The sequence below is a fragment of the Mustela nigripes genome, chromosome 5, assembly GCF_022355385.1.
Source record: "Mustela nigripes isolate SB6536 chromosome 5, MUSNIG.SB6536, whole genome shotgun sequence".
NCBI lineage: Eukaryota > Metazoa > Chordata > Mammalia > Carnivora > Mustelidae > Mustela > Mustela nigripes.
Genome location: NC_081561.1, coordinates 135,174,275 through 135,188,475, shown reverse-complemented (window position 1 = coordinate 135,188,475; position 14,201 = coordinate 135,174,275). Strand labels below are relative to the sequence as shown.

Sequence of the window (14,201 nt, the reverse complement as noted above, 5' to 3'; positions counted from 1 at the left end):
ACTTCTGAAAGGTTTTAAGCAGAGGAAAGATCAGATCAAGGACATACTTTGGGTAGCAAATTGAAAAATCTGAGTTTGAAAGCTTGAAGGCTGAGAAGCCAGTCGGGAAACTTCTTGCACCAGTAACAGAGAGCTGGCTGTGTGTGGAGAACAGAGAGAATGATGTGAGAGACATTTGAGAAGAAAATTCTTGTCCGTGTCTTTTAAGATGTCCTAAATGACTGATACTGCATTTCCGGGAACTAAAGCTGTTCAGAATTAAAACACTGGAACCTGTGAACACTTCTCCAAGTTACCTGATAACTTTGCTAGCCATCTCTCAATGTCAAACGTTGACTTCTCAAAATAGGGCTAGCCCGGTGATGAGTGTTAAGGAGGGCATGTATTGCATGGAGCACTGGGTGTTTCACGCAAACAATGAATCATGGAACACTACATCAAAAACTAGTGATGTATTGTATGGTGACTAACATAACACTAAGAAAAAAAAAAGAAAAGATCAGAGTTGGACTCGTTATAGAAAAGCAACTTGTTGGGGGGAGCGGGGGGTGGGAGGTGCACCTGGCTGGCCCAGTGGGTACAGCATGTGACTCTTAATCTGCAGGTTGTGAGTTCTAGCCCCATGTTGGGTGTAGGTTATGTAAAATAAAATCTTTAAAAAAAAAAAAAAGGAAAGAAAAGAAAAGAAAAGCAACTTTGGTTTCATCAGTCACAACTGCTGAGCACCAGAAACAAAGAACAAAGAACCAAAAAGCCCAGCACCATCACAGTGATAGTCCCTCACCATGCGGGACCGAGAACTTCTACTGCAAGTCATGTGGGCACTCGAGTGTGCCCATGTTCGCTTCTGAGCCAAGGGGTTGCATTTCTATGTGTTCTGAGATTTCAAGGACGTGCTTTGAGCTGGACTCTGGGCAGTCCTGTGGGGAAATGAACAGCCATGAGACTGAACAATGTGGAAAAGCCTCACCAAACTGTACCCTGGGCATTCATGTCCATTTTCTTTACCAATATAGGAGTCTTCTAAAATGCAAAATGTTGGAGAGGGGAGGCCTAAGGGGAGGAAGCATTCAAAATAGCACAAATTCTATTAGCTAAAAAAAAATTCCGTAAATACCTCATGATAGAAAAAGAGTACACAAGGAGAGCTTTAACTAGGCTTTTGACATCAGAGACTCCGGGGCACTTTCTAAACATGCAATCTGAAAATTTTAAAGGAATCAATTAACTGCACTGATATTTAGGGGCTTAAAGTTGTATAAACAATGCTCGAGTCTGGTGGGTGGCAACTATCAGAAGAATTATGGGAAAGAGAATCCTGAGGCGGTGGAGGGAGGGGTGAGGAGGAGGGGAAGGGTGTGCAGGTCAAGTCTTCAATCACCATTGATTATCTAAACCCTCAACAGAAATCTACATCATGCAGGCTAACCGGCCTAGGCATGTGTGTGTGTCCTAACCTTCAATTTGTCTGCTTTGCATCTAGTCAACATCCAATGCACCTGCCTACTTCAAACTTTATTCTGGGAGGAGGAGGAGAAATTAATGTTGCTGTCATTCTTCTTCCTACCTCTGCCTCTGAGACCCATGGGGCCCGATGAACGCAGGGTTTAGAAGTCAGGCAGACCAGGGTTTAAACAGTCCTCCGCGGTGGGGAACACAGCAAAATCACCCAGGGGATTCCTAAGTCATCCTTGATTCCAATGTGCAGGCAGGGTTGAAAACCCACTTAGCAGACGCACTAGCACGTTAGCTTCCATCCCTCTTCCTTCTCCGGGCTCCTGTTTTCCAAATCACAGAGAAATGCCTTCCCTGCCCTCTCTCCATCATGGCCCTCTCCATAAACTGCTAACCTCGACTTCAAGTATTTCCCTCTCTGGGACTGCTTCAGTCCACAGCACCTAATGCTGCTCACTCTTTTTATTGATTTACTTACTTTTACTTATTTGGAGTTTATTATAATTGCTTTGTTTTGTGTTTCTAGCATAGCACCTGGCATAGATTAAGCATTCCAAGAAAAATTGGCTTCCTGCTTCCTTTAGGTTGGAAAATGTAACTTCTAGTCACAATAGGGTATTAAATCTGGTCCCTCGAAGGCAAAACAAAGACATACAGGGAAGTCACCAACATTCCAGACTCTTAAAGAGCCCTTACATCACCTTCTTCAAGGTAGAGTTGCCAATTCCCTTCCAGAGGAGTTACAAAAATAATGGCTTGCTATGTGCCGGCCATGTTTTAAAAGCTTGATGTCTATGAACTCATTTAATCCCACAACAACTGAAAGATGTAGGTCCTACTTTGATTGGCATTTTACAGAAGAGTAAACTGAGGCACAGTGAGCCAGAGATTACAAGCAGGCAGCAGTCAAGTCAGAAACAGAAGCTGCCTGCCTCCCAAGCCTATACTTGAGTCCCTCTATTACACACAAGCAATCCTCATTATTTGTGGTAGTTAATGACTTTCAAGTCTCCACAAAGAGTAAATTAGTTACTACTACACCACTGTTCTGAAGGGAAATACAGCCCTGTATTTTTTTATAAGCCTCTGATCATGCCATCTCCACCAACCAATCAATAGGTAGCCTCATTTTATGTGTGTTTCTGTTTAAAGATATCTTATTTAACGTGTATTATTGATTCATTAACACTGAACCCACAGCCAACAGCATTAGAACTCATGCCCAAAGTTTATCGAACACACGTGTTTTCTACAGCCTTGATCGGACACATCACAGCCTTCTGGTACTCAGGAACATTAGGAAGCACTTCAGCATTATGCTTGGGAGTCATTTTCAACAGCAAAGTCACCAACAAAAATCCTGGAAATGGAAAAAAAAAAAAAAATGTGGCACTACACAGATCCGAACAGGACACTTGTTTATAGAAGAGCTGACACAGGAAGGCAGAGTATCACCTTGTTTGACCTTAGCTGGAAGCATGTGTGTCAGATGACTCAAATTTTTCACCACTCTGCCCACATCTGTGAATGACCAAGAAAGGGCCATGAGTCCTGATGTGGGGGTAACCATAAATTTGAGCAAGTAGGCAAATTCATAAATATGGAACCTGCAAATAATGGGAATCGACTGTACTCGGAAAACCCACTGGACTCCCTTCCACTTTTATTCCTAAGGGAGGGAAATTCACAAACTGCCCGCATTCCTGAAGATCGACTGCTGGGGCGCCTGGGTGGCTCCCTTGGTTACGCGTCCACCTCTGGCTCAGGTCATGGTCCCAGGGTCTGGGGATCAAGCCCCACATAGGGCTCCCTGCTTGGTGGGGAGCTTGCTTCTCCCTCTCCCTTTACTTTTTGCCCTGCTTGTGCTCTCTTGCTCTCTCTGACAAATAAACACATGAAACTAAAAAAAAAAAAAAAATCCCACTGCTGAATGGCCATTCTCCCAGTAAGCAACCTGAGCAAGTCAGTATACCCGGTGTTTCCTACCTACCATCAGCCATCCACTCAGCTAAAAGCTGCTCAGAACATCTGTGTGCTACACCCTTCGCTAAGAGCTGAGAAAAATGCAGTGAGTGAACAAGACGCGGTCTCTCTTTGAGCCAGTGCTCAGGGATTCCTCCTACTTGAAATCAAAGGGAGTTCCAAAGGTCCCACAAGTTTTTCAGATAACTACAGAAAATAAGTTCTCAATGTAACTAAATTGTATCTTGTACTCAAATTAGAATGTACATCCTTTCTCTCTGAATTGCTTGGAATGTTCCAGCAGAAATAAACACAACCATTTGTAAGGTCTTCCAAAAAAGACAGATGTAAAAGTTAACATAAGGGATCCTTAAAATCAATCATGTTTCTGATAATGTCGTGTTGCGCAAATTCTACAAGAGCAAAACACAAACACAAAAAAACAAACAAAGCGCCATTTAAAATACTTTGCTGATACAGGTAAAACGAATTATGGATACACCTATGCCTGTTCGAAAAGAACAGGTTTTTTTGTTTTGTGTCCGAGGCCAGAATGGGAAGTTCCAGTCCGCTTTAAATGCCTCATGTAAATTCACATGGGTCTATAACCCCTGAAACTAGGAGAAAGGGGCCAAGGCTGACTTCATTTAACCCTATACTAAATCTCCTTGCAGAAGACCATGGCATTAGGACTCCATCCATTCACACAAGGAGATTACTGCAACTGTGTGCTAACACGGACACCTGAACTGCCAGGAATACAGAAATGCATTTCCTTTCATCTATGCCACTGATGAGCTACACAATTTGGGACAAGGTAGCCAAATGAATGAAGACATGAATGAGCTCTCAAAGCAATTCCATTAAGTGAAAATTTCTTCCTGGTCTTTTTTTTATTTTCTTTTTCTTTTTCTTTCTTTCTTTCTTTTTTTTTTTTTTTTAATTTAGAGAGAAGGAAAAAATGTTTTGAAAACTTTTAATGGAGTTAACACTACTCTGGGTTATTCTTACATCACTGGCTTTCCTGTGCTAGATAGAAACTCTATTGAGCCACATTCCAAATTTCATTAGAATAACAGATAAAATAGGTTAATAAAGAAATAAACCAAAAAAGGTGGGAGAAAAAATCTGGGAATACACCGATGGAACAACTAAAATAGGAAAAAAGAAAAAAAGCAAGCAAGCAAGCTTGATAGTAGAAAAGAAGCCAAAAGGAGTTTAAAGCACATAAGAAAATAAAACAAAGAAAAAAGAAAATACGAGAATGGACTACTACTAAAAAAAAAGAGAGAGAGAGAGAAATCAGCAGTGGAAGGAGGAAGTATGCCAATGTAAAAATTACTATTTCTAACATCAGTTTACTTGCAGGGAATTAAAAGAAAATTGTCTTTTATTTTCCGGAGTCTTAGAAAAAAAAATCTCAAGTCTTTCTATGAGAAAAGTGAGTCCAGTTGCCAAGAACACTGGCCAGGAAGTAATGCCCTGCACAGCCGTGTTGGCTGGCTGTCGGGGGCCCTCCACGCGCTGCTTCGGGGAAGAGGCAGGAGCCCCAGCCCACGGATGCACCCTGGGGATGGACGCAGGGAGCGGGAGGAGGCTTTAGAGCTTTCCAGCTCCATGGACCTGAGAATCTGGACACTAAGCCATTCGCTGCCTCCTAGGAACTGACAACATTTGGGGAGCTCTTAAAAAAGAAGACCCTACCTGATTTTCTCCAGGACTTGTTCAGAAATATCTAGCCCCGAACATTTCTGAATTCGCTTTATTAGCTTTAAGTGAACTTCTAAAATCTTCCCAAAGCATAATTCACAGCAAGTAGAAAAATCACAAGACAACATAGCCTACTCTCTCATCCATGATAACACATTTCATTAAAGTAGTTGTTATGGGAGCAGACTGGGGGACCCCGTTTTGTCCCCCCAAAAAGGAGAAACAAAAAAAAAAAAAATCCAGACTTGTTTGGAGCTTTCTTTTTAAATCTTCTGTGTAGTACTTCTTAGATGCACGGTATTAATATCACTGATAATATCATTATTGACATTTTGACTATTTCTTAAATTATAACGACACACAACTACGTGAAGTACATTAAAAGGATTTGATTTCTGCCTAGGAAAAACATCCCCAGGCTCTATAACAGACATCCAGAATCACCACCCCCCACCCACGACTAACACCAGTACTCTGTGGCCACCACATCAACACATCAACACCCTCTCCCGCCCCGCCACCACCATCACCTTCCTCATCCTCACCACCGTCACATCAGGATTCCTCATGTCCCTTACAAGTGCCAGCCAAACCATCTCTTAGTTGAGCTAGCTTCTTGAAATGATGACTTTACCAAACTACATAAAATTTCATCAGTTGGGACTAAAGTCATTGTCCTTTCTATCTTTCTTCTATCTAATAGGGTCTGAACATGCACACGTAACTGAAAGTGTTGCCCATTAATGTGAAGCTTCCCTCGTAATTCCTAGTAACATTCTCCAGGGTACAGAGCTCAGGAATTAGGATGTCTTCCCCAAGACATATCATAAAGGTGCTTCCCTTAGCCTCCAGCCCACCGAGGTCCTCAGATTTCCAAGGGCAGCAGGGGGCGATGGGTAATATTCTACAAGTGGAGAAGGGAACAGTTCAAATATATCTTTTTTTTTAAAAAAAAAAAAAAAAAGGCATTATCTGTCCATGCATGGGCACAGTTTAAAACATAAAACAAAACTATTTGATGGCTCGGATGGTCTGGCTCCCTTCGATGAAATCCCTCACAGTTTCACTTTGTGTTCGAGTGGATTGTATTTTGGGGATTTATAAAGCATCTTTCTCTGGAGTGTGCATCTTGGCTCTAAACAGTGGTGGTCATTCTGTTTTCCTTCTTCAAAAAGCAAGCAGAGTCTTGAAATTAAGCTAAATGACTAATTTGTTCTACCCATTCAATGGATCCTGGAAAAGCAGGGAACACACTTAGCAAGCTGTACCACGCACTGGGTTCATCTAAAGTTACATTAAAAATAATACTGATGTCACAGGGAGGAGTCAGATGTTTTCATTTTGTGCTGCATGTGTATTTTAGAAAAAATATATAATTATAACTCATATATTTCCTGATGTAAAACTATTTTCACATAATCAGGGTTTTAATTTTTTTAATGTATCTATAAATAAATGGTATTTAGGATAACCCAGGCTGCAAACACATGTTGCAGATGGTGGTAAAGATTTTATTCAAATCTGACTTCCACAGAAAATGATTTCCCATTATCATTCATTTATATTTGTAATGAAGCTCCTGACCATTTAAGTCTGTTCTTTCCTACTGTCTTTTAGCTTACAGAAACACCGGAATGAATATTAATATGTGAAAGAAATAATGGAATGCTGAATGCTTGTGTCCCTTATGGGCTGCTTCCCTATGCCCTATTCCACTTAACAAAATTATTAATATCATTAACAGCAAGTGTGTCATCTTTTACAGTATTTCCTGGTATCTGTTGTTCTTGTCATTGTTGCTTTCCTTCTGTCTTTCATGTTCTCAAAACAATAAGAAACCCAAATGCTAAACCTGAATTTTCCCAAATTAGGGATGTCACATCCTGAGTGCATGCACAAAAGCAATCTAAGGATCCAAATTAACTGAGTGTGAGAAAGAAGATTAGAATAAGTGGCAATTATCCCGCAGGGGACTTTCTCCCAAACAGGTACAAGCTCCATGCAGTAGGTGAAAATGAAATGGGGATTCAAGATGTGAATCCGTTTTTCAACCTAAAATATACTCATTCCAGAGACAATATGTGGCTCCTTCGACTATTCTTAGACCAAAACAAAATGTCAGGGGAAGAGTAACAACTTAATTGAATGAAATAAGTAAGAACAGCAATAAAGGGTGCTAAAATATCATCTACATACAAGGAAAGAATGACTGGACACTTGAAAACTAGCTCTTCAAATCTCCCCCTAGAAATGAACCTTAGTTAAAGGTGAGAAATTGTTTTTAAATGATCACCAACGAACACGCTATTCATTCAGAATATGCATACAGCCAGCAGACAAATTACTAAGACATTGATTTTGAGGCTAAAGATCTGTGTGCTTGTCAAGTTTGGGGGTATGGGGAGTGAGGAGGAGAAATGCATAAAATTTAGCCTTTAAGAATATGGGGTAGTAAAACTGAAATGAACACGGAGCACTAAATATTTAACTTGAATTTCTAAAAACATGGTGGATATAATATGTTATCTTTAGTTTTGTTCAAACCTCCTAAGTTGTTTGAACACTGAAAAGGAGTTGAGTATAAGAGGACTCCCAGGCACCTTCAGTCATGAAATTTTAGGTAAGACACATCTTGGAAAGTCACAGCTCGCCTGTTTACAAATATATTCCCTCCCAACAATTCGTTGGGATGGGTGACAATCTTTCTCACATTATGGTATGCCCAGGGCAGTTTGATCGATTACATTTCTTTGTACATAGATATGGCTGCATATTGTGACCACTAGAAGAAAGTCACCGTTGTATAAGTTACTGTCGTATCTTAATGCTAAATGATGTGAACTTCATGTAAATTCTTTAAACATCCCAGTGGAACATTCAGGTAGACAATCCATAAGACAACACCATGTTACAAATGGAAAAGTTAAGAATCAGAAATAATAAACCTTTATCTAACGGACCTGAAGACACCAGCTAATTTTGAAGGAAAAATAAAATAAAGATAATCAAAATACTTTTTTGGTTTGTGTAACTAAAACAACTAGCCACTTACCCAAATTCTGTGTCTTTTATCGAGCACAACACGTTAGGCCACTAACTTTCAAACATCTATGGTAAGAAAGACATTTTATTTAAGAGTCGGTACCTACGAGTGTGTATAATTAAAACAAATTTTCAAGAAACAAAACCCATCCTTATGAAATACCATGTGTTCTGGTACTTTCTATTATATTCTTTTCTATTTTACTTCTTAAAAAAAAAAAATGTTCCAGACTCACTAAGGGATATCACATATATCTGGATCACAACAAGCACTTTGAAAACACTGCTTTCAACCCCCAAAACTTTAGTCACGACTGAAGGTAACAGACGGTTTATAAAAGAGCCTAATCAATTTTTTTTTTCTTTTTACCCAGAGTTATTCAGACAGGAAAACTGAGCGGGCAAAAATATTAAATAACATCTGTCCACTTGAAACAATACTGGGTACAGAGTCCTCTCTTCCTCTCTGGTTACCCAGAGGTAGAATTTAAAGAGTGAGGACGTTATAGGAAATAAACTACAAAGGAAAAATCATCGTAAATCTGAGTTTCCGCATTGAAACCCATGTGTATGAGTTCTTAACTTTATTATGAAAGTTCTACATCGTTTTTTTTCATTATTCTAAATATATTTGAATACCATCTAATGCAAAAAGTTTAAAATGGGGCATATTATAGTAATATTATTTGCCACAGGGATGATGAACAATTTTGAATTAAATGTCCCCTCTTTATTTGACCATGCTCGCTTTGTAATTATTAGCAAGGCAGTAAATAATTCGCTGAGGAGCAGTCTCATTAGTACCCATTGAAATTCAGGAGGATTAATTTGCAATAAAAGAACTGAAAATTAAATGGAAAAGAAAATAGTTTCTGGAGTCCACTATAAGGTTATGGAATTCACATCATACCAAGTGCCTTTCTTCACATCAAGAAATTTAAAAGGTTGTATGAATAAAACTTAATCGTTATATTTTGTTCTAACACTCCAAAAAAAAAAAAAAAAAGCGAGAATAAATTCTTTTTCTTTCCATTTTAACCCTGAATTAAAACAAGGAAAATTAATTTCAAAAATACCAGCTTTTTGAATTTTGTTGATTCTTTGCCTTTTAAGTAATAACTCAGTCTGAACCGGTTTGGCTGTGAGATGATGCTCCAAAGTCCTTTGAGGGGCCGAAGGACATGGGGTACGTTCAGATACCCCAAGAGTGTTCCCCTTCGGTATCCTCTGGGGCCAACCTCTACCTCCTTCCTGTTTCTTCTGCTCTGAACATCTCTCTGGAACTAGAACACCGAATAGAAAACGGTTCACAGCTTGGACTGCAGAAGGGTCCAGCTGGAGGTGGGAGGCAAGTGCAGACACCAGTCTACAGTCTCCGTGTGCCTAATTCAACGCGCAGCCACCTGGGCGCCCCAGAGTACAGCTCGCCATTGGGTACCTAGGGCACAGGTGTTCATCAGAATCACCCACCTAAGTCCCCCCCCCCCCCCGCAGGTCCATCAGGAAGAGAAGGCAGAAACTGTCAAAAGGGTAATGGGAGAAGGGAGGGGAAGAAAGCATAATCCTTGGGGATGGGGTGGAAGATATAAGGACACAAAACACTGGCCACTTAAGCCACAAACGTGTTCCTGTATGTCCTGGACGACTAACACTTCCACAGCGACTGAAAGGCGCGCAAGGAAGCAGACCGCGCATACCATTCCCGGGCACGCTCTGCCGGGTAGGCCAGAAATGTAACTTAGCTGGCAGGAGAGTTATTTCAAAACACTCTGGGATTCCGCCTGTTTTAAACTCACAAGACACCCATAAATCTTTGGCTGTCAGAAGTCATACGCCAGCAATCTGCTCCAGCACGGACCCGGACAGACAACTCAGAAATCAGAAACTTGTTAAGACTCATTCAATTCCTCTACGGCTCTTTGGAGGGTTACAAAATTCAATCCTAAAGCCTCCAACTTGGGGTGGAGAGGAAAGGGGGGAAATGGGTGCTAGCACTTTTTGCTAAAACAAAATCATTGTCATCGTAATAATAGCGCGCATAGTTCCAATAATAAATTCTAGATGAAAGGAAATTTCGCGAACACATTAAAACAATTTCAAATAATAAGAAGAATGATAATAAACTCTGAACTCCGCTAACCCTACACACCTCTATCCTTAAATAAAGACTCCAAGAGCTTTGTGTTTATTTGCTCTGGGGTGTTCCCCCCCAACAAATGACCGCCGCTTTGTACGATTTTCCAAAATGAAATTAGGACGCCCACGGGTTTTCGGATCTGCCTCTTATGCAGATGAAAGGGGTGTGGAGAATAGAATTTTCTTTAAGCTGCCAGGCAAGAGAACTTGGCTCTCAAAAGCAAGATCCACAAACCTTTTCCCCCCCACCCTAAACCCCCTGCCTCTGCCGGGCCTCCAGACGAGACGCGCGACTCCCATGGCCCAGCTGCCGGATGCCCAGTCCCAGGGCCTAGGGCCTCCCGCGAGGTCTCTGCCGTGCGGCCCCCTCTCCCCCTCTTCCCCTCTCCCCTACCGCCCGCGGGGCGCGCAGCTGCCACCCCGACGTGGCGCGGCGGGCAGCGCGGGTACCTGTAGAACGCGGGAGGGCCAGCCTCGTGCACCGCATAGCCGCTCGGTTCGTTCTCCAGGTAATAGGGCACCTGCTGGCCGTGGGGGTGCAGGAAGGGCGAGAGCTGCGGCGGCGGGTGCAGCAGCACCAGCGGGCTCGGAGACACGCTGTTGAGCGGCTGGAAGCCCCCCAAGCCGTTGGCGCCGAACGCCGCTGCCTCGGACCCGGGGCCGTAGGAGAGGCCGGACTGGCCGTAGACCGGCGCGGAGGCGGCGGGCGCGGCGTTGAAGTCGTACGCACCGCCCTCGGGATAGTTGTACACGGCGGGCTTGCTGCTGTCCACGTACACCTCGCCCAGGGGCCGCTCCAGGGGGATCTTGAGCTGCGGGCGGTTCAGAGGCTCCAGCTCGGTCCCTTGGATTTGATGCAGCAGGGCCATTCCGGACGCTTTGGTGTGGAGGGTCATGGTCATGGTCAGTGGCCGCGGGCAAGGTGCGCACTGTCTCCCCTCCGGGCAGAGGGCTCAGCAGCCGAGCGGCCACCTAGAAGAAGAACAAAGCCCGCGGTTAGAGGCAGTGCCGCCCATGTCCCGCCACGAAGCGAGTTCTGGCCCTGTCCGGGGAGCCGGCGGGTCCGGTGGAAGCCGGGCGCCCAGACGCGATCAAGTGCAGCCCGGCGCCAGCGCGCTCAGCGAACTCCTGGGCTCCAAGAGTCTCCAACTTTAAGTACTGATCTCCCGCGCTCATATGCATTACAAAGGTACTGGAAGCCGGCCAGGGGCTGTTGCCTCGCACTGACATTGGTTTAAACATCACTCCAGGCGCAACTCGTTTTGGAGGGATCCCAAAATGTAGCTTCCCTGAACTTTACTTTACTCGAAGTCGCTGCGGGAGGGCGGGGGCGCAGAGGGATCTCCTAAAGGTGGCCCGGGGAAGACGAGGTTTAAAACAAACTCGCAAGACTAATCCAGGGGCCGGCTTTCTCCACGTGCTGCCTTATGTGCCCCAAGCCAGACTCTTATCTATCTCTGTTTGTCTCTCTTTCTGTTTGATTCACTCTCCTCGTTGGCTGGAAGTATGTAGTGTGTACACAGAATGACCCTGGGGAGGGCCACTCTGTAACTGAGATATGGCAGATAGAATGGGCTGTGGGGCTGCCCGTGCTGCCAGCGGCAGACAGCTATATTTAGCAGCTGCGGGGACTGAGAGGAGACATCTGGGGAGAAGGGGGGCGGGGGAGTCAAGGTGTACCTATAGGAAGAACTGTGCTTTGCAAGCAGAAGAATGGTGCCTGCCCTCAGTTTCCTCATCTGCGAACTTCCCCGAGTGGTCCCTTCTAGCCAGAACCTTCTAAGATGCTCCCAGCCTGACTGGTATGTTTGCACTGGACCACACTACTGTACTTGCTCCCATTATGAATTCTCATGTGAATGATGATTCACAAAAACCTTTGGTTAGGCGCGCATGGGTGTCCGTGTCTTCCACAGGTTATGCAACCAAAACTTCAGAAAGCTTAATATGAATGATGACCTTTCCATACAAATGTAACCCCAGGTCATTAACTGAATCCTTGGCCCCTCTGTTACACTCTTGTTCTAACCAACAAATTTTGAAATGCAGTGCTACGTTTCTTTTCTTTACTTCTGCAATTCGATTCTGCGTTCACTGCAATAGGATATGCAGAATCAAATATTCAGATGAAAAAGGAATAGAAAAAAGTTTTGAACTGAATGAAAAATCTAAGCCTATACACACAAACAATATATGTATGTACGTACACACGTGGGATATGGTAAATATATTGTGTACCCACAATCCTGGAGAGTTTATACTTTTTAATAAACTTCCTTTGCAACAGCCTAATGAGTCTGATACAACTATCTTATATGACCACTAATGCTTTGCTTTAATTGCTATCCCAAACACCCAACAGAGCACCTAACAAAATGTTCATGGCACATATAAATGCCACGGCTGCTGTTACCAACAGTAATTTTTTTTTAATTTTTTATACTAATAAGTATATGTTTCACCTAGTTCTTACAAGAACAAACAGATCATTTTTGGACACTATGCAGATGTAGTTGGTTTACAATGAAGACAAAATTGAGCTTAGCATCAATAACCACAGATTGTAAGCAAAGAAAGGGTTAAAAATACATTAGGTGAATCACAGATATTTCTCTTTATGGCCAGCAACCATTACTTTCCAAAGCAATTTTTTTACAGATGATTTCGTTTCCATAAATCACACTTTCAATTTTCAAATGTCTTTTTTAAACACATGCAAAAGCACTTCATAGGGCTCTTAAAAATCAGCACCCGCCAAATTGCACATGAATTACACAAAGAATCCTCCAAGTCCTGGGAAAAAAACGGAGATACACACACAAACCCACTGAAAACAGCGAATCCTCATCTCCCTGCTAGGATACAGACACTGGCCAGAAAGGTAAGTTGCTTTCTCAAGATGCTAAAGCTACAAAAAGAGAAATCAAAACAGTCCTACCCTGCTGGATCAAGAGCGTCTTTCCAGAAATGTTCCATGGGCTTGTAGAAGTCAAGGGCTGAGGCAGTGAGAGGGAAGGAAGGAATGTGCTCGCATGTGCGCGTAGCTCCGTGTGTGAGCGAGGCAGAGCGTGTGTGGATGTGTTTGTGTGTGGAATGGCAGGGATCCGGGAAGCAGCCAGTAGGCAGGGCACTGGGCAGCCCCTCCCGGCAAACACAGCAGCTGGGCGGCAGCGCTGAGCTGGATGAATGGCAGTGGGGAGTGAGGGGAAGCTTGCTGTCTGCTCGGGTGTGCGGTGTGCGGTGTGCGGTGGGGGGGAGCGGAGTGGCACGGCCAGAGTCAGCCTTCTTGGGGGGGAAACAAAACCCCAACCCCGCTTGTTCCTTATCCTCGGAGCCTGGGAAGCACCCCATCCTTTCTGCTGCCACCTTAAGCAAGAGGGAAAACAGGCTTGCTGTAAATCATAGGCTCGTGGCTAAAATAGAATGCCAGTCAAAAGTGTATAGATATCAAATTTACAAAATGTGACATGGGCGGTTTTTCCTGAAGAATATAATTTAACAATAAAAGCCTTCTGGAATACACTTGGACCAGATGCCTTGCTGGCCCCAGCCCCCCCCCCCCCCCCCCCCCCCCCCCACCCCAGTCTCTGAACAGACACACTATTGCCGTGCCTCCGATTGCACCAGGAAACCAGACTTTGGAATAAATGTTTTGGCATTCTAGGGATGTGTTTCCAGCTGAAATGGAATACTCCTCCACCTCGTTAACCAAACCCACAAACCTTTCCACGAATAGCTCAGTTGACTGCTTTCTGTAAACATACAGAAAAAAATATATTATTAAAAGCCTGGGGTATGAAGATAAGACAAAGGTGGGTACCTCTGTTTTAAACGGATTTTAGGCTTTCTGGGTGTACTGGCATTGATCACGGAGAACGGGGGGGGGGGGGGGGGGG

At 43.5% G+C, this 14,201-nt stretch overlaps 1 protein-coding gene across 1 annotated transcript in view; it reads right to left on the bottom strand.

Annotated features, from left to right (window-relative positions):
* The window catches only part of ESR1 (estrogen receptor 1), a 388,052-nt gene that overhangs the window by 283,930 nt on the left and 89,921 nt on the right, over positions 1–14,201 (bottom strand). Inside the window, exon 2 of the mRNA XM_059401273.1 lies at positions 10,756–11,277. Coding sequence (XP_059257256.1) covers positions 10,756–11,207 — 452 coding nt within the window. The 5' untranslated portion in view covers positions 11,208–11,277. The remainder of the gene's footprint in view (positions 1–10,755; positions 11,278–14,201) is intronic.